The sequence below is a fragment of the Sceloporus undulatus genome, chromosome 1 (genome assembly GCF_019175285.1).
Source record: "Sceloporus undulatus isolate JIND9_A2432 ecotype Alabama chromosome 1, SceUnd_v1.1, whole genome shotgun sequence".
Classification (NCBI taxonomy): Eukaryota; Metazoa; Chordata; class Lepidosauria; order Squamata; family Phrynosomatidae; genus Sceloporus; species Sceloporus undulatus.
The window spans coordinates 324,116,216-324,135,333 of NC_056522.1; the positions used below are offsets into that span (position 1 = coordinate 324,116,216).

The following is a 19,118-nucleotide window of genomic DNA, read 5'->3' on the forward strand; positions in this document are numbered from 1 at the left end:
ATTACAAGACAACCGTAGAAATGACTAGAATGCAAGACTAAATTCACCAAGTGAAAGTGAAACAAAAGCTGCATTGTAAATAGAGCAAATTTAGCCAGGAACAATCGAAAGATACTATGAAAAATATCACTATTTTTAAATGGATGCAAATCCTTGGTTATTTTGTTTTTGTCTACAAGAACAAAAGAATTTCAATTTTTTTCTCCCTGCTAGTTGAAATTACAAGAATTTTCCACATTTTTCAGTAGTTTCTCCCATTTTCTCACAATTTTTGTTTCTATACAAAATCAGTGTATTTTATACAAATAAACTGCACAATTCTGAGCAAAACATTGTACCATTGTTTGCACAATTCTGTGCAAAACATTGGAGTTTTCTGCAAACTCATTTGGAAAAGGTCCCAAAATGTGCACACACAAACAGATATATACACACGATTCAATTAGTTAGTGGTTGGGTTTTTTATTCAGGAAAGGCCTGCTGGAAGAGATCCATCTTAACAGCCTTTTTAAAGCTGTCTATATTGTGTTGTATTCAGACTCAGTAAATTAACTGTGCAATGGACCCTTACGTACACCTAACATACAATATTGCTTTCTTTAGCTGTGTGCTCATATGAAACAGAAAAGTGTTTTATATATAGACTTACTGACAGATAGCAAGCAAGCATTCTTCAATAGTGTCCCTTTGTGCTTTTGTTAGAGAGCGTCCTTTGGATAATCGATATATTGTATGGAGTGTGGAATCAATCAGAGAGACATAATGCTCAGTTCCCGAAAAAAAGAGATGCACACCGTGTGAGTAATGGAAACACAGCTGTGCAAATGTATCTGTTTAGAGCAAGGGCTGTCTCTGTGGTACTCAAAGAAACCTGCATAAAAGATATGCAGAACTGTTAAAACATGAACACATTTTGTAATGTAAGATTGTTGTAAATATAGACACTGTTTAGGAAAATCTTTTACCTACAGAATATCACTGATAGATCAACATGTATTCATTTTCAGTATTAAAGGATTTGAACACAAGACTTGACAGTGGTCTATATAACTCATAATGACCAAGGAAAATATTCCCCACCTATCACATGTGTAAGTCCATTGTGGTTTGATCTGGAATACAAAACCCACAAGGCTTAAAATAAGCCTACTTCTCCAAATGGCTCATTTCACTCATGGAGGCTTCAGGAGAATCAGTTTGACAATTTTAGTAAAAGGCTGATTCTGCTCATCCTGGGCTAGATAAAGCTCCTTATCACATTCACAGGCTGGAGAAAGGGGAATTGCCCAGGATCTATCAGGCCACAGTACATGGCTATAAGGCTGTGTCAGTTTAACAGATCACTAATTGTGTAGGCCGACAATATCAAAACTAAAAAAAAAATCTGCACTTTTCAATATTCTTTTCCAATATGCCTGGGGGGAAAATGGTATGAAAAACCTGAACTATTTCTCATCGACATAAATGGTTCCCACATTCTTTATAGCACTTTCATATATTATCAGCTTCCTTGCTTACTTGTCTCCAGATATTTATGTCCTGTGTGTTCTTAGAATTTTAGAATGTGATGCTCACCACACACACACACACACACACACACACACACACACACACCCTCTTCATGTTACTAGCATGTAAGGCAGGAGCAGAAGCAGGACTATAGCCCTGCCCCTTGACTCTGCATGCCTGGGTTAGATCCATCTATGTCCAAAAACAAGCCTATGCAGTAGGAATTTTCAGGAGATTTGCCATGTTATTCTGAGGCAGCAAAAGTGATGTAGTGCTTATGCCCAGTAAAATATGTTCATTTTAAAGATGCCAAAAAACTCTTTTTTGTTTCCCTGCAGTAGAAAGATCTGCTCCATCTATTTTTACTATCACCATCAGTTATGAGGAGATGGAATATTGTGATATTGGCACTGGGCTTTCCTGACGTTATTATAGTACTAAAGAAAAATGTAGGAAAAATAATAGGAAGTTCTTCAATCCCATATTCTATTCCAGACCTATCTTCCATTGTCAGTTGCTTTATAGACAAAAATTGTGACTTTTTAAAGTTAACAATATGATAAACAAAGAGGATCAGAATATAAAGGGATATTGTATCTCCTTCTAAGAATAACTGAGAGAAGCTTTCATAGACACATGGAGTGAAGTGCTTACAGACAGACATTCATACCCATGAATGAGCAGGTTGTGTGTATGAACAGTAATTGAACTATAAAGGAGATGTGATAAAATGGGCAAGAGAGTCCTCATGAGGATGGAGTAATTACTAGTATTCTAGTATGTGCAGTGTGCCAGAATCATTCTCCCTCTTCAATTCACTGTAAATGAACTGAAGTTTGTGAATATATCCCAATTCTGTTGTTTCTCTTTCCAGTCTCCCCTTGAATTTTTTTTGTTCCAGGGGTTCTAGAATTCCCTCCATGATTAATATGGGTAACTACTCATAGAATTGTATAGTTGGAAGAGAGCACAAGGGCCATCCAACCCAACCCAACCCCTGCCATGCAGGAACTCACAATCAACACACCCCCAACAGATGGCCATCCAGCCTCTGTTTAAAGACCTCTAAAGAAGGAGACTCCACTACACTCCAAGGGACTGTGTTCCACTGTCGAACAGCCCTTACTGTCAGGAAGTTCCTCCTAATGTTGAGGTGGAATCTCTTTTCCTGTAACTTGCATCCATTGTTCCAGGGCCTTTTTCTCTGGAGCAGCAGAAAACAAGTTTGTTCCATCCTCAGTATGACATCCCTTCAAATATTTAAACAAGGCTATCATATCACCTCTTAACCTTCTCTCCTACAGGCTAAACCAGTGATGACAAACCTATGGCACGCGTGCCAGAGGTGACACTCAGAGCCCTCTCTGTGGGCACATGTGCTGTCGCCCCAGCACAGAGTTTGCAAGAGTTTGTTACTAGAAGCCAGAGGGACATGGCACTTTGCAATAAATAAGTGGGTTTTGGGTTGCAGTTTGGGCACTTGGCCTCTAAAAGTTTCACCGTCACTGGGCTAAACATACCCAGCTCCCTAAGTCTCTCCTTGTAGGGTATGGTTTCTAGACCCTTCACCATTTCGGTTGCCCTCCTCTGGACATGCTTCACCTTCTCAACATCCTTTTGAATTGTGGTGCCCAGAACTAGACACAGGTGAGGCCTGACCAAGGCCAAATGGAGTGGCACTATTACTTCCCTTAATCTAGACACTATAGTTTTATTGATGCAGCCTAGAATCACATTGGCCTTTTTAGCTGCCATATCACACTGTTAACTCATGTTCAATTTATGGTCTATTAGGACTCCTAGACCCCTTTCACACATAGGAGATTACCGCACTAGGGTAAAAGCGTTCCCCAATGCGTTCTCACGGGCGCAAGCCTGGAACGTGATGAGGGCCAGAAAGCTAGTTTACCGCACAGCGGAACGCCGCTGTCGCCGCCGGGTGTTCCAAATGTGTTCCCAATGTGTTCCCAATGTGTTCCAGGGAGGCCATTTCTGGGAACAGTTTCAAAACCCTGGAACACATTGGGAAAACATTTGGAACGCCCAGCGGCAACGGCTGCGTTCCGCTGTGCGGTAAACTAGCGTTCTGGCCCTCATCACGTTCCAGGCTCGCGCCTGTGAGAACGCATTGGGGAACGCTTTTTCCCTAGTGCGGTAATCTCCCCTGTCTTGTTCAGCCTGGTGTCCCCCGTCCTATATCTATGCATTTCATTTTTTTTTGCCCTAAGTGCAATACTTTACATTGAATGTATTTTTAAACTGCCACATGACTACATCTGAAAAAGCATAAATTTACCTTGATGTTCCATTTTTTATTAGAGACACCATTTTGCTGTATACACCACTAGTCTGAGCATTGGGCTGTGACTCTGGAGACCAGGAAGTTTATTGCATGGGGCTTAAACCACTCCCCAGCGCATTCTAATGGGGGCGAGCGGGGGCACGCAAGGAATGCGATGGGCTCCGGATGGGGCCCAAAACGCGACTTTATCGCACGGGGGGACGCCGCCGCTGCCGCCGCGCGTTCCCATCGCGTCCCAATTCGGTTCCAGAGGGCACCATTTCTGGGAACTGTTTCAAAGCGTCCCCAGAAATGGTGCCCTCTGGAACTGAATTGGGACGCGCGGCGGCAGTGTCGGCGTCCCCCCCTGCGATAAAGTCGCGTTTTGGGCCCCATCCGGTGCCCATCGCGTTCCTTGCGCGCCCCCGCTCGCCCCCGTTAGAACGCGCTGGGGAGGGGTTTAAGCCCCATGCGATAAACTCTCAGGGCTTGAATCTGTGTCTCTGATATGATTCAGAAGTTACTTATTGGTCTTATCTTATGTTCTCAACACAGTTCCCATTGGTATTAGTGAGAATTAAGACACGAATAATTTGTCTCATTTATTTCAATGGAATCAGAATGCAGCTAATTTACTTTGAATCACATGATCCAAGAAATATAGGTTTTTTGTATCATTTTTAAGTATTTAATATCACCTCCAATATTCAATCATATTCCACCTCCTTTAACAACTCCAGTCAAGACTATTATCTCCACATTGCAGAATGGAAACTAAAAACCTTACCACACAGGGGCTCCATGGAATGGGACGAGAATGGAATGGAAGGGGCTGGGAACGAATGGGGAACAAGTGGGGGACGCATTTTACTGCACACAAGAAGTCCCTCACTCATTCTGTTCCCTTCCCTTCCGTTCCCAATCTGTCCCAGAGGATGTGATTATTGAGAACCACTCTGAACAGTTCTCAGAAATTGTCTCCTCTGGGATGGAATGGGAAGGGAAGGGATCAGAACGAGTGAGGGACTTCCTGTGTGCAGTAAAATGCATCCCATGCTTGTTCTATTCCCTTCCCAGCTCCTTTTCGACTGTTCTCGTCCCATGACAGGAGCCCTATGTGGTAAGGTCCCAAGAATAAGAGAGAACCACTTACCTTCTGACAAAGGTCAGGCTTGTAGTTAGATTTGTGCAAAGAACTTTTATAACTCAGATTCTTAGCAATTAAGTTATACAAGCTTTTTTTCTGATTTTTTAGAGGCCAATTGCTATTGATAAAGGTGCATACAAGCTTTATATTCTGCAATTAGCATTAGCAATAGCAAATACATTTCTATACCACTTATCGGTGCACTTAAGCACTCCCTAAGCAGTTTACAATGTGTAAGCTAATTGCCCCCAACAAGCTGGGTACCCATTTTAGCGCCCTCGGAAGGATGCAAGCCTGAATTGAACTTGCAAGCTTGCTGTTTGTGAGTGAGTGGCTGCAATACAGGCATTTAACCACTGCACCACCAGGGCTCACAAAGAATATTATATATTGTGTTATTTTACATTCTACATTTCTGCTACTATCAAACAACAAAACTTGGCTTGCACATCACCTGGAGAATTGCTGAAGAATCAGAAAAATACTCACTGTATCCAGCGAGGCACTTGCTCTTAAATCTGGTAAAAATCCAACTTCAAGGAGGTGGAGAAGAAAACTTTGGTCCTTTATACCATAGACACGATCTAGAAAAAGGACCATAGGTGCCTTATGGTCAGGGCAAAAACCTGCAGACATGTCTGGCTCAGTAACTGTTCCATCTGAAAAGAAATCCAATTATACTGGTAAAAAAATACTGGTCATACAAATTCAATATAGCTTTACAAAGCTCTGAAATAACATAGTACAATTAATAGTATTATCTGAAACTGATTGCATTTGAAGTGACATTATCTTCTCTGATACTTTCAAGAAAGTGACATATGATAACTAGTAATGCCATCAATTTTTTAAATTTAATAACAAATATTTATTTCTGACTCCTAAAATATTTGGTAGATTTTTAGTCATTTTGGTTTTTTAAAGTGTATTTTAAAATGCAATTAAGGGCCAGAACAGATGGCCCAAAAAAGCCCACTTGTGGGTGTAATCGGTGTTCAGACACTGCACGTCCCAATGATGCTGGGAAGCCAGCTTGAAGCTGCCCTGCTGTCCAGGGTTGGGGGGCTTCATGTTACTCCGGCGGTGTGGCATTTACATGCTGCATGCCACCAGAGTGTCATGAAGGTGCCATGGGGCTGCAGCAGGGCAAGCAAAGCCAGCTGTTCCCAAGATCAGCTTTCCAAGCTCCCAAATCAGTATCTAATACAACTCTGAGACTGGAGTCAGGCTATATGAAAGTGGAGACCAGAGAGTGGGTGACTATACTCAGCTACTGGCTCAGACTATCCTTGTTCCCCACTGGCCTTGTTCCACTAACCTTGACTGATGATTTCCAGTTTATGTGGAAACAGACAGTGATGACTAAAATTTCATCACTGGGCTTCTCTCCAGATCTTCGGCTTAGCTTGGGATATGATGAGGCTAAAGCAATGGGTGGTAGGTATACAGTAACTACTGGAGGTGGTAGGTATACAGTAACTACTGGATCTAGCTACTGCTCCAACTTTTATAGCTAGTGATTCTAAAATATATTTGGCATCACCTATGGCATACTCAGGACAAGAGGCTACTGTCAGAACAGAACACAGAGAAACAGAATGGTTCACAACTGGAAAGGGGGTCAGACAAGGCTTCATTCTATTATCTCATTTATTCAACTTGTATGCAAAAAAAATATACACAGAACAGCTTTAGACACAGAGGAAGAGTGAAGATCAGAAGAAGGAACATCAAAAATCTAAGATATGCAGAGGACAACATAATACTAGCAGAAAATCACAAAGTCTCAGAACAATTGCTAAAGACAGTCAGGGGAGAAAGTGCAAAGCCAGGCTTGCTGTTGAACATTAAGAAAATGAAGGAGTTACAAAACTTCAGCCTAGATGGCAAGGAAACTGAAATAGTTAAAGAACTCCCTCACTTTGGATCAATCATTCATCAGAACAGAGACTGAAGTCAAGAAAGCAGAAGAAGACTAGAACTGGGAAGGCCAGCTATGAAAGAATTAGGCAAGATCTCAAAATGCAAAGATATAAATCTGAATACCAAAGTTAGGATCATTCAAACCATAGTATTCCCCCATCACCTTGTACAAATGTCAGAGCTAGACAGTGAAAAAAGTTGTTAGAAAGAATAGAATAGAACAGAATCTTTATTATGGTCACAGACCAGCAAAGATAAAAAGGGAATACAGAATAAAAGAAGGTAAAAAATATTATTTAAAATATCCTTTCAGATTACACAGCTCCAGTATAGCAAGGCACTAGTCTACTGCAGAGGTCATTGCCTGGTGAATTTTAACCACAGCTGCACAGAAACTGGCAACATTATATGGTGTGTCCTTGGTACTTATGCAATAGAGGTGAAATAAGGCTGAGGTGCATTTCCCTGTAGTATGAGCACTGAGTAATGTTGTTGTTAACTGTTTTCGCATCAATCTCAACCCATTGCAACCCTGCTGATGAGACATCTCCAAGACCCCCTGCACTCCACTGCTCTGCCCAACTCCTGCAAACTCATACTTGTGATCTCTTTAATAGAGTCCATCCATTTAGCATGCAACCTTCATCTCTTTCTACTTCCCTCCACCTTTCCTAGCATTATTGTTTTTTCCAATGATTCATGTCTTCTCATGATGTGTCCAAAGTACACCACCCTAGGTTTTGTCATCTTGGCTTACAGGGAGATTTCTGGCTTAATCTAGGATCCATTTGTTTGTTCTTTTGGCTGTCCATGGAATCCTCAGCACTCTTCTCCAGCACCACATCTCAAATAAATTGATTTTCTTCCTATGATCCTTCTTAACTGTCTAGCTCTCACATCTATACATGGATGTACAGGGAATACAGTAGCTTGTACGATTCTAACTTTTGTGCCAAGTTGTATCTATTTGCATTTTAGGATCTTTTCTAGTTCTTTCATAGCTTCCCTCCCCATTCTTAATCTTCTGATTTGCTGGCTGCAGTCCCCATTCCTATCAATGTTTGATCCCAGTTATGAGTGCTCTTTTACTATTTCTATTTCCTCATTGTCTAGTTTGAATTTGAATTATAGGTTTTCCGTGTTCCTTATTTTTGTTTTATATACACTGTACAATTCATTCATTTTAATTAATTAAAAGTTGTCTGTAGTCTGTAGCACCACTGGTTCACTAGGTACTATTAAGGTATGCTGAGCCACTACGATATAATGATTTGAGTGCTGGACTTGGACGCTGGATATACCAGGGTAGGAATCCCACTCAGCTATGGAAACCTGCAGGATGATCTTGGGCAACTCACACTCTCTCAGCCTCAAAGGAAATTAATTACAAACCTCCTCTGGATAAATCTTTCCAAGGAGTGTTAGAATGCATTGAAAGAATCCTTCCATTGCTGGAAAGAAGCTCAACTAGTAAAGGGTATGCCTATTGTAAAGACCGGCATATGTCCCTAAGAAAATTCTTTAGATATAAAATCTAGCACTAGTGGCAGGCATTTTTGGGATTGCTCAGGTAGGTCTGTATTTGCTGGATGTAGACTTCCTTGTCCCTTCAAGAAAAACAATTTTCCCATAAGCTGTTGTGAGCTAGCTGGACCTTATAAATAGCAGGTGATTTTATATTTCATTCTCCCATCCCAGTGCCAGTTAGGATTGTTCATATATTTACCCTTATTTACTGTTGGTAATTTTAATGGTATGCTTATTATTCCAACCAAATCTTCTGTTGGTACCAGGGAGCGCAAGATGGACCGGATTCTAATAGCTTCTCCTTTCCCAGTTTGGATAAGCTGTTAAAACATGAAGGCATTATTTTACTTTTATTAAATATTTAATTAGCAAAGTGAAAATAGTTTGATTATGCTTCTTTGGCTTTTAAAATGTACCTCACTGCAAAATTATGGTTTCTTCTTCTAAGCGTATAAACTCCTTTTACTATTGACATGTAAAGGCCAGTTTAAAGAATAAGTGTCTGTTTGTGTGTACTGGCCTTTACATGCCATGTTTTGGACATAAATCCATAAAGAAACCATTTAACTATCTAAATATTTCCTTTTCATGCTCCCTGCATAATTTGTAAAATCTCCTCCATGCTGAAAAGCCAATGATCTTCATAAATTTAGAAATCACACATTTTCACCAATGGGGACCTATAGGAGTCCCATAATGTTAAAAAAAAGGGGGGGGGCTTCAGTTTGTCAGTGCAGGTCTGTAACATCCAGACTTGTCTTGGGAGTCTATGTTAATAATGACACAGAAATAAAATGCTTCCGTATCTTACTTTTCTGTATTTTACAGAAGTATTTTATAGTAATAAAATGTTACCCTAACTGCCACTGAACCAAATGTCCTGCATGAAACTTTTCTTATTACATATATTGAGGGATATGGGCAACAGGTGGGAAAGTATTGGTTTGAACACAAAGTCTAAATTTTCATTATTTCCAAGTGAGCCTTCAGAAAGAACTTGATGTGGAGCAAGAATTCCACTTCTGATCCTAAGGCATGTGGCTTACAGATCGAAGAAACACTTTCTTATATTCTGGAAACCCAAGTTAGCAATATCAAGTATATTTCTATACTGCTTATCAGTGTATTTAAGCACTCCCTAAGTGGTGTACAATGTATAAGCTAATTGCCTCTAACAAGCTGGGTACTCATCTTAGTGACCTTGGAAGGATGCAAGGCTGAGTTGGCCCTGAGCCCCTGGCTGGTACTGAATTCACAACTTTGTGGTTTGTGAGTGAGTGGCTGCAGTACAGGCATTTAACCACTGCACCAGCATGGCTCTGTTCTGTAGAGTGCATTAAAATAATCAGTCCTTAGCACAAATCACAGTAGTGCACCGATGGTACTTTGAAAGGGAACAGTAGATGCATGAAGTAAAGAAAGAGAAAACAACCTGAGCATTTGTTAGCAAAATTGACTCCAGGAATATACCCAAAGTAAAAGTAAGAGTTTGTACAGTAAAAGTTTGAAAGGCAATATGCAAAAGGATCTTGTAGTACCTTTGAGACTGACTGACAGAAAGATAGAATTTGGTAGTGTAAGACTTCATAGATATAAGTCTACTTCCTCAGATGCAGTAGACTTAAGTCAATGTTACTTAAATCATATGTATGAGAATTACTTCTTTTGGTGGTATCAGCAAGATTTGCATATGTCTGCGTGCTTGCTTGTTCATTTCATTTATGTATAGACCACCTTTCTCCTGGAATAGGACCCAAGGCAGATATGTTTATTCTGCAAGGAATACAAGAGCAAGACTTTCCCATATATAATGGCTATTTAACACTCTAGGGATTTAATGTTTTCCAAGGATGCACAAGGAGATGGGTTTCTGAGTATTTCTCTCTGACTTTCCTTTTAAAATTATTAAAATGATAGATTTCTCCTATTTGAAATGGTCATTCTTGTAAACAGGGACTCTTTACTGAATATCATTGATAATCCAGTAAGCTTAAACAGGAACAAAGTAATCATAAAGTGACTCATTTATTGCTTATCAAAGGCGGGATACAAACCGCCATATAGTACGTATAGGATATGTACTAGGGTTAGGAAGGGGCGGTGCTTCCGCACCCCCCTAACCCTAGTACGTATCCTATACGTACAAGATGGCGGCGCCCCTTCTACATGGGCGCCGCCATCTTTACGTACTGGACGCATAGCTTCCAGACGTGTCACGGCGCCTATGACGTCGCGAATGCGCCAGCGGCGCTTCGCGACGTCATCAGTGTGCCGCAAGAAGAAGCTCCGAAATGGAGCTTCTTTTTTGCTCCGCGCGGGAGCTGCGCGGTTTGGCTGCTGCGGCTCCCGCACGGAGCAAACGGCAGCAGCGGGGAAGCGCCACAAAGCAGCGGTTTGTATCCCGCCAAAATATTTGGAGATAATTTGGGAAAGTATTCCATGTGACTTTTAACTCTTCCTACACAAAGAAGCAAGTCACTTACATGCATTTCTGGTGCACAACGTCCAAGCAAATCTATAAGAGCAGAATAAAAGGACATAATTGCATTTCCCATGTGTACTATTTCTTCCTCTTCTTCATCTTCATCAAGACTGCTATAAGGAAATCAAGCAGGCATCAATAATTGTTTACATCATGCAAAAAATTCAAAATGATTTGGAAACTAGCAGCACAATAGTAATAATTTACTGGCTTCCTGTAAGAATTTAGAGCATAATCTGTTTAGCTGGCTTGTAAACTATCATTCTAACAAAGAAACTATGGATGCCGGCCATGAAAGCCTTCGACTTTCATATCATTCTACACTTTTCAGAACAATAGTATGAATCCAATAGCAAACTGGCACAAAGTTTTTTTTTTCCTTCAGAGCATCCGTCAAAATATTTTTTCCCCCAAGTTCTACTAATTTCCCCTGTAGCAGTGTGGTTATTGGCACCCAGGGCAGAATTCACAACAGTATGGTAAGGACACATTCTTCCTGAATTTAAAGGCTGCAGTAAATATTACATGCTAATACATGTAGTGAAATCTCAGTAGCTAGCAATGAGAGAGAGAGGGAGAATGAGACTGAATACAATACTTAGACAAGATTAAACGACTTAGAGACAGAATCAGTGGTAGCATGCTTTACCCCCTCCCCTCTGGTGTTCATTTGTTCTAAATCCATTTCTTCCAAATGTGTGTTTAGAAGTATAAATCCATGTCTGAAATCCCAGGTTAAGGAAGAGAAGGCCATTTGACAATTGAGTAAAGAAGTAACAGTTGACAAATATTGAGCATCTACTTCTTCCAGTGCTTATTTCATTGTTCATTTATTATGTGGGTATGCTACATTTCTATTAAAAATTGGGGTTCCAGGTGGCTAACAAATATTTAATAACTAATTAAAAAATAAAATAAAAGCAATACATGATTTCAATAATAAAAAACAACTAACATCAAAAGGGTTTTAACAGCCTGAAATGTCTTCACACCCTTATAAAAGCAGAGAGAGTGTAAATTGATCATAGCTCTGAGGTAAGTTCATTCCAGAATCAGGGAGCAACATAGGGAAAGGCCCTCTCCCACAAGCCTATCATAAATAATCTGCAGGTGCAGTTATTCTCTAAAGGACCTATTCTATAGATATAAAACTTCAGACACGTTCTGAACAAGAGAGGTGATCCCTTGCATCAATGGTTCTCAAACGTTGGTCTACCACATGTTTTTTACTTCAACTCCCCAAACTCCCAACCAGCTTGCTCAGTGGTCAGGGATTCTGGGAGTCTAAAACACCTGGGAGGCCAAAGTTTGAGTACCACTGCCTTAGGCAGCCAAGTCTAGGCTCTGTAGGACTTTAGAAGTTAAAATCAGCACCTTAAATTGGGGCTGGAAAATATTTTATTCCAAAACACCTCACCTCAAAACAGCTTTTATCTTAAAAACAGAAAGCCACCTGAGATTCTTTTAAAAGCACTTGAGTTTTGTCTTTGAAGTTATGTCTCTGAAGGAAACCAAAAGAAAAGAGCTGGAGGCAATTTAATCCACACACAAAAAGCATTTACATATCAGTTTTCTCCCTTCAAAAGCAGTCAGCAGAATGGCATGAACACAGCACAGTCATGATATATTAAATCTAATCCTATTGATCCAGAGTACTAATCAACCATTTCTCTGTTAAACACCTCATGTTCCTTCTACTTGAATCTGATATTCTGATATGGTATTGTATTGGCCTACATAGTTCTATTGAATTGAAACAGTAGATAATAGAATTCTGCACAAAAGTGCTAGAGCATTACTGAACTATGGCTGGATGCCATAGTATGTTAGTGCAAGTACACAAATAGTACTTTCCCAAAACTGTTAGCATATTAATCAATAGCCATATTAGTCTAGATCAGTATGCAAAGGGATCTTGTAGTATATTTGAGACTGATTGAAAGAAAGAAGTTGGTACATTAAACAACTGTAGACTTTCATAGAAGTTTTTTAGAAGCAGAGATAAGTCTACAAAAGCTTATGCTGCCAACTTCTTTCTTTCTCTCAATACAGAGATTATCACATTACCTTTGCTCCTGGCATAGATGAGGGATGTAACTTTTAAGAAGGTGGATCTTATCTCATTCACCTGTCACCAGGCAGCTGCAGCCCATTTGCAACCCGGGCTTCTGCCGCAGCTTTTCAAGAATGGGAAAATCCTGTTCATGAAAAGATGTGAGAGAAGCCTAGAGAAACCCAGATTGTAAAGGGACTGCCTGCTGCCCAGCAACGGGTGAATGTGATAAGATCTGTCTTCTTCAAGTTACATCCCTCATCTATGCAGGGAGAAAAGGTAATACAGTTGCTACAAGATCCGATTGCATTAGCATATTAAAACCTGATCTTGTCACTGTAGCAGAAGAGAGAAAGATTATTGAATTTGTTACTTCTAAGCAAAAAGTCACATAAAGTGGACCTGGCTTGTCATTTTAAATATATATAATACTTTCTATCAATTGCTAGCCTTTGATGGAATCTCAAACTTAGTGAGCAAACAGATGTGACATGATACGAGGTATATACCATTACTATTAATAACACTCTTAATCAAACAAGCAAACAGAATTATAAGTTTTGAATTTACTCACAAAACACCATTTTACCTCTCATTATTGCAAATATTTCTACATCTATTTTAATTCCAGAATTATTGATCAATGGGAGAAAATTTACTTTATAGCCCAAAGGCACCAGATGCACTTTCCTGGCATATCCAGTAAGTCCTGGAAAGACTCCTCTTTGAAATTCTGAAGAGCTGTTGCCAATTAATATAGACATTAGTATAGGGACTGCATAGATCAATAGTCTGATTTGGGATAAGACAGCTTCTTAACTGAAAGTGTTCTTTATTAGTGTTTGATATTACATTTTAACTGACATATAATTATTTCCAAACTGATGGAAAATATTATTGATTATTCACTTACAATTCTCTCTTGTATCCCTGGGAGGGGAGATCAAGAGCTGGATTCTCAGAGATCTTAATTGCTCCTTGCATAGCAGCCAGCAAACCATTTCCCCCTTCTCCTCTAAGAGCAGGGCCAAAACATTCTGGGCGTCGAATTAGAAGCTTGACAACAACACTGGCATTTTCCTCAACACTTTCACCTGGAAACCCCAAAAGCAAATTTTATTGAACTGAATTAAAAAAAAAACCAAACAAAGTATGAACTGTACATATTAAAGTGGGAAAAAACTCAAATATAAATTCTGTGTTCATATTTTTGAATTATTATATATATTTGATTATTGTTGTTGTATCAGAATTTGAATTTTCTGAGGATTTCCTGGAAAAATCTGGGGGGGGGGGAGTAGGAAAGAACCATTCAGAATGACAACAAATAGGACTAAAGCCTTATCTGCAACTACCATCAACAAAGATCATCATCAGTTGTGATCCTCCTTCTCTAGGTTTTAGAGTATGGTGCTCCACACCTAAATTAACATCCATCAAATATCATCTTCTGGTTCTGACTAGTTCTTAAAAGACACCAGGCTTTGCAAAGTATGAAAGAAATATTTTTCTGCAGTTGTGTGATTTTTGTTATATTTTTATCTTATGTTCTTAATTTTATTATTATTCATTTTATACAGTACTTATGACTGTCAGCTATAAATAGTTACTTGGAAGAATATTTTTTTTGGGGGGGGGAATGATTTCCAAAATTATCAAGGTGGCATGGCTACTGGCCTTGTTGGCTAAGATGTGTTTTAGAGATGTAAAACAAAGCACACAAACACACACACAGCTTTGATTAGATTTCCTGGAAGTATGATTATAGAATAGGACTGAAGTTTATAAAATAAAATGGGGAAAAAATGTAACTGCAGAAAACTCCAACTTTGGTGAAGAACCAGCTGGGAAATATGAAATTTATTGGTTCTTTTAGCATGGTCCCTCATGCAAACAATTAACAATAGAGTGAAAATTTTTTAATTCTATAATAAAGTTAATGTTGAAATTCTAACTTGAGCTAATCATTTATGCTAAAAAGAAATTTAATTGTCCCCTTATGTCAGATTTTTTTTAAATAATTGAGAACTTAACTTATTTTAATCGTTTCCTACAACTGCACACTGTAATTATTTTACATGAGTCTAAGATTTAATTCAAAGATTACTGTCTGTATTTTACATCCTTCTAAAAGTGATGCTACATTTTTTCCTTCTCTTTACATTCTTATGACTATGTATCAACTAATTCAGGATGACATTCCATATATCTGATGAAGTGGGTTCTGATCCATAAAAGTTTATGCCATAATAATGTTGTTAATCCTTAAGTATTGCATGACTTGTTGTTCTCTATAAATGCAGTGCTCTTTAGACTTGTAAGTTTACTACACATTCCCAAGCTAGTCCTTGTAAAGGTAAAAGACAAGCATCTTCTACTGAAAGTAGTTTAAGCTTTAACTCATTGGAATGAAGCCTGTAATTTGCTGTGCAGAGGTAGTAACTCTTAAGATCCAATAATAACAAAACATCACATTTTCTCATATATTTTAATCAATTTTAAACTTACCATTAACAAAAACTGCAAATCTTAAGAAGGATAGATATCGTTCACCCTCTATTGGATTCCAACCTGTATCAGGATATCCTGCAGCTAACAACATTGGGCAACTCTGAAGACCACAACCTGCCAAGTAGGTTACAACCTGTCCAATACAAAACTGGTATCATCTACTGTGGCATTGGTTCCAACAACAACAACAACAAAAAAAACAGAACAAAACAAAAAGACAAAGTAAAGTTGTAGTTAAAAAAATCAGTTACAAATATTTGGAGAAGTTCCAACTACCAAAGAAGAGAATGGAAAATAAGGGGGAAAAAATGGAAGTAGAAGGGGCTAAAGACTTAATTTCACTAGAGGCAATCCCTCTACCGCAGGAGAAAAGATCTATTTGCAGAAAGATAGTAGAATTCATACATGTGCCTTCTTTAACAGACACAGCAATGGAACACTGGATAATCACCATGATCAATGGAGCACAGGAGAAATCTACACATAATCGACTATACCCACTACCACCCAGACAGAGATCAGTAATCACTTATCCAAAAGCTTTGCTGAGAAGCTGCCTCCTCTGGTCCCTACTTACAGTTTCATGACCAAATTAAAGAATTAAACAGTTAGAAGAAAAAGATTATTTTCTTGTTGTTGTAAACTGCCCTCGAGTCAAACCTGACTGAAGGCAACACTGTGGATGAGATGTCTCCAAGATCCCCTATTTTCCATTTCTCTGCTTAGGTCCTGCAAATTCTTGCCCGTGACCTCCCTTGACTGAGTCTAGCCATCTGACATGTGGTCTTCTTCTCTTTCTCCTATCCTTCTACCTTTCCTAGCATCCTTGTCTTTTCTAGTGATTGGTGCCTTCTCATTATATGGCCAAAGTATGACAGCCTCAATTTGATCATCCTGGCATCCAAGGAGATTTCAGGCTACATCTGTTTGTCTTTTTGGCTGTCCACAGTATCCTAAGCACTCTTCTCCAGCACCACATCTCAGATGAGTTGATTTGCCTTCTGTCTGCTTTTTCTGCTGTCCAGCTCTCGCATCCATACAGGGTGATGGGAAATACAATGGCTTGGATGATTCTAACATTAATGTTCAGCTGAATATCTTTACTCTTTAGGATCTTATCTTTTTCATAGCTGCAGAAAGATTACAGGAAGACAAATAGGAAAGAAAAAACTTCCCTTATGCAGGGGATCTGTTCCAGACCCCTCCCCCCACATTAAGGGAAAAAGCATGTATGCACACACCCCACTGAAAATAATGGGGCATGAGCCTGTGATGTAGCATGACACAGCATGCCACAAGTGTGGGCACCATTGTTTTTCCCCCCACGCGGCTTCTGCATAGGCTGGAAGATGCATATGGCATGCCCACATATGGTGCAAGCACACTATACTAAAAATATGGTGCAAGCACGCTATACTAAAGAAGATCATTTCCTCTGGCCATGACAGAGAATAGACAAAATGCAGAAATTTCCTGGATGGTACTGGATTCCTCCGCTAGTCCAAACCAGAATAGACTTTTACACCGTGTATCCAATGATCGATTCTCTGCTTGGTGTGAGGAGAAATTCAGCAAGAATGGAGCATAACCGAGGAGATTATCAGAACTGGAAAAAAATCTGGGAGTAAAACACATATTTGCGGCAAAGTTGTGTGACTGCGCTAAAGATTTTCAGACACATTGCGCTTATCCAGGACTTTTCCCTTGAAGACCCAGGAATGCTCCAGCAACAAACTATTCATGGGGAAGTCCCAGAAATGGTTTGTTTCTGAAGCATTCCTAGTTCTTCCCATGATAAGTCCTGGATAAGTGCAATGTCATTTAAAATCTTCAGCACGATCAAGCAATTATCCTGGGAGTATGCCTTTTTCTTCCCTGATTTTCCCCCATCTGATAATCTCTAGGGTGAGCTGTGGCTGAATGACACTCTGAAACACCATTCTACCAAGGCATCCTCAGCTGATTTTTACTTCTACACATGTGTGAATGTACGGGAATGCCCCAACTGGCAGCCTTGCAGATATCTAGTAAAGGAACATGTGTAGAAAAGACTGTCGATTTGTAGTAAACTGTTAAGCATAAGAGATATGCAATGAAATTGAAAGATTTTATGTTGGAATCCAAGAGGAAAATGATCATACACCACAAACAGGCTTCTTGATAATCATAGATGGTTGGAATGCAAATGTAGGAAACAGAGCAGAACCAAACATTGTCAGAGAATTTGGCCTAGAATCAAGAAATGAAACAAGAGAGAGTTATTTAATTTTGTGAGGCTGTTTGTTCAGTGAAAATATATTCTGCAGGCAATGAAACAGACCATTGTATATGTGGGCTTCACTTAATAGCCAATGTAGAAATCAAGAGCAGGTAAGAACTAGATAGGATGCTTAAATGTGTTGATATCAAAATAAATAACCAGCTATGCCATAGTATTTCTGATTTCTACATATGGTTGTGAAAGCCTAACTGTAAAGAGAGCTGACAAGAAGAAAACCAACTCTGAAATGTGCTGCTGGAGGAGAGTACTGCCAAAAAGCCAAATAAATGGACCCAAAGAGATTCAATCCTGAACTCTCATGAGAAGCCAGAATGATTAAACTAAGGCTATTGACTCTGGGTATCTCATGAGATGACATGACTCATTAGAAAATATGATAATGCTTGGTAAAGTGAAAGGCAGAAAGAAAAGAGCAGGACTGCATTACATATGGATTGATTCAATAAAGTATGCCTTGAGTTTGGAAAAGCTGAGTAGAGCTGTTGACGATCAGGGGGTTTTGAGGTATTTCATTCATAGGAACATCACAATTTGAAGCTAAATGGAAGACAAAAAGAACACCACCACCAAGAACAACAACTACAAACATATCAGGAATTTACAATTGATTCACAATTAACTTTGGCACCTCAGCCACTGATGTGTTTCATGCCCAAACAGGTTAAACTGGCACCTGTCTATATTCACCACTTTGTTAGATTAAGGCTCAGTGTCTTTTTAAACAGAGGCTGAATGGTTATCTGTCAGGGGTATTTTGGTGGTGTATTCCTACATGTCAGGGGGTTGGACTTCATAGCCATTGAGGTCTCTTTCAACTCTATGATTCTATTATAGTTCTGTTCTTGACAAGGCAGGAAAGGAAAATAAAAGATAGGTGCCAGAGGAAGCAATTTCTTGTTAGCTTCAGGCCATGTGTTTTCAGCTTCTGTCTGGGCAGTAATGGGCCTAAACCCATTCCAGTGGATTTGTCCTCAGACCAGAGTATGGTTACTATCAGGAAAAGAAGATAGACAATATATTGTTTTGTTGCTAAAGAAAGGGTCAGCTCTCACAAAACTGGCCACACTCTGAGGAGATCAAGAGCTAAGTTCATAAAAAAAACTTTCACAGAAGAGGTGATCAGTACAGACAGATTTATAGATGACTCAAACATTCTGTCAAAGGAACTCAGAAATACTAATGCCCCTCAAAAACATGCTTCAGTGTATGCTCGAGGCAACTATAGTTGTGCTAGCACATTGTGCTCACTCTGTGTTTGCAAGTCATCACATTACCTTATTTTTTCCAAGACCTTTGTTACAATAATGTTTTCTGTTATGTGGAAGTTGAATTATGCTATCTATAATTTTTTTTTGGGGGGGGGGGGGTTTTATCAATATGCAGATGACACTCAACTCTACTATT

At 39.3% G+C, this 19,118-nt stretch overlaps 1 protein-coding gene across 1 annotated transcript in view; it reads right to left on the bottom strand.

Annotated features, from left to right (window-relative positions):
• RYR3 (ryanodine receptor 3) overlaps window positions 1-19,118 on the bottom strand; it is a 423,771-nt gene that overhangs the window by 184,687 nt on the left and 219,966 nt on the right. Inside the window, 7 exon segments of the mRNA XM_042477733.1 lie at window positions 650-780; window positions 782-871; window positions 5,427-5,596; window positions 8,587-8,707; window positions 10,871-10,982; window positions 13,836-14,016; window positions 15,431-15,566. Coding sequence (XP_042333667.1) covers window positions 650-780; window positions 782-871; window positions 5,427-5,596; window positions 8,587-8,707; window positions 10,871-10,982; window positions 13,836-14,016; window positions 15,431-15,566 — 941 coding nt within the window.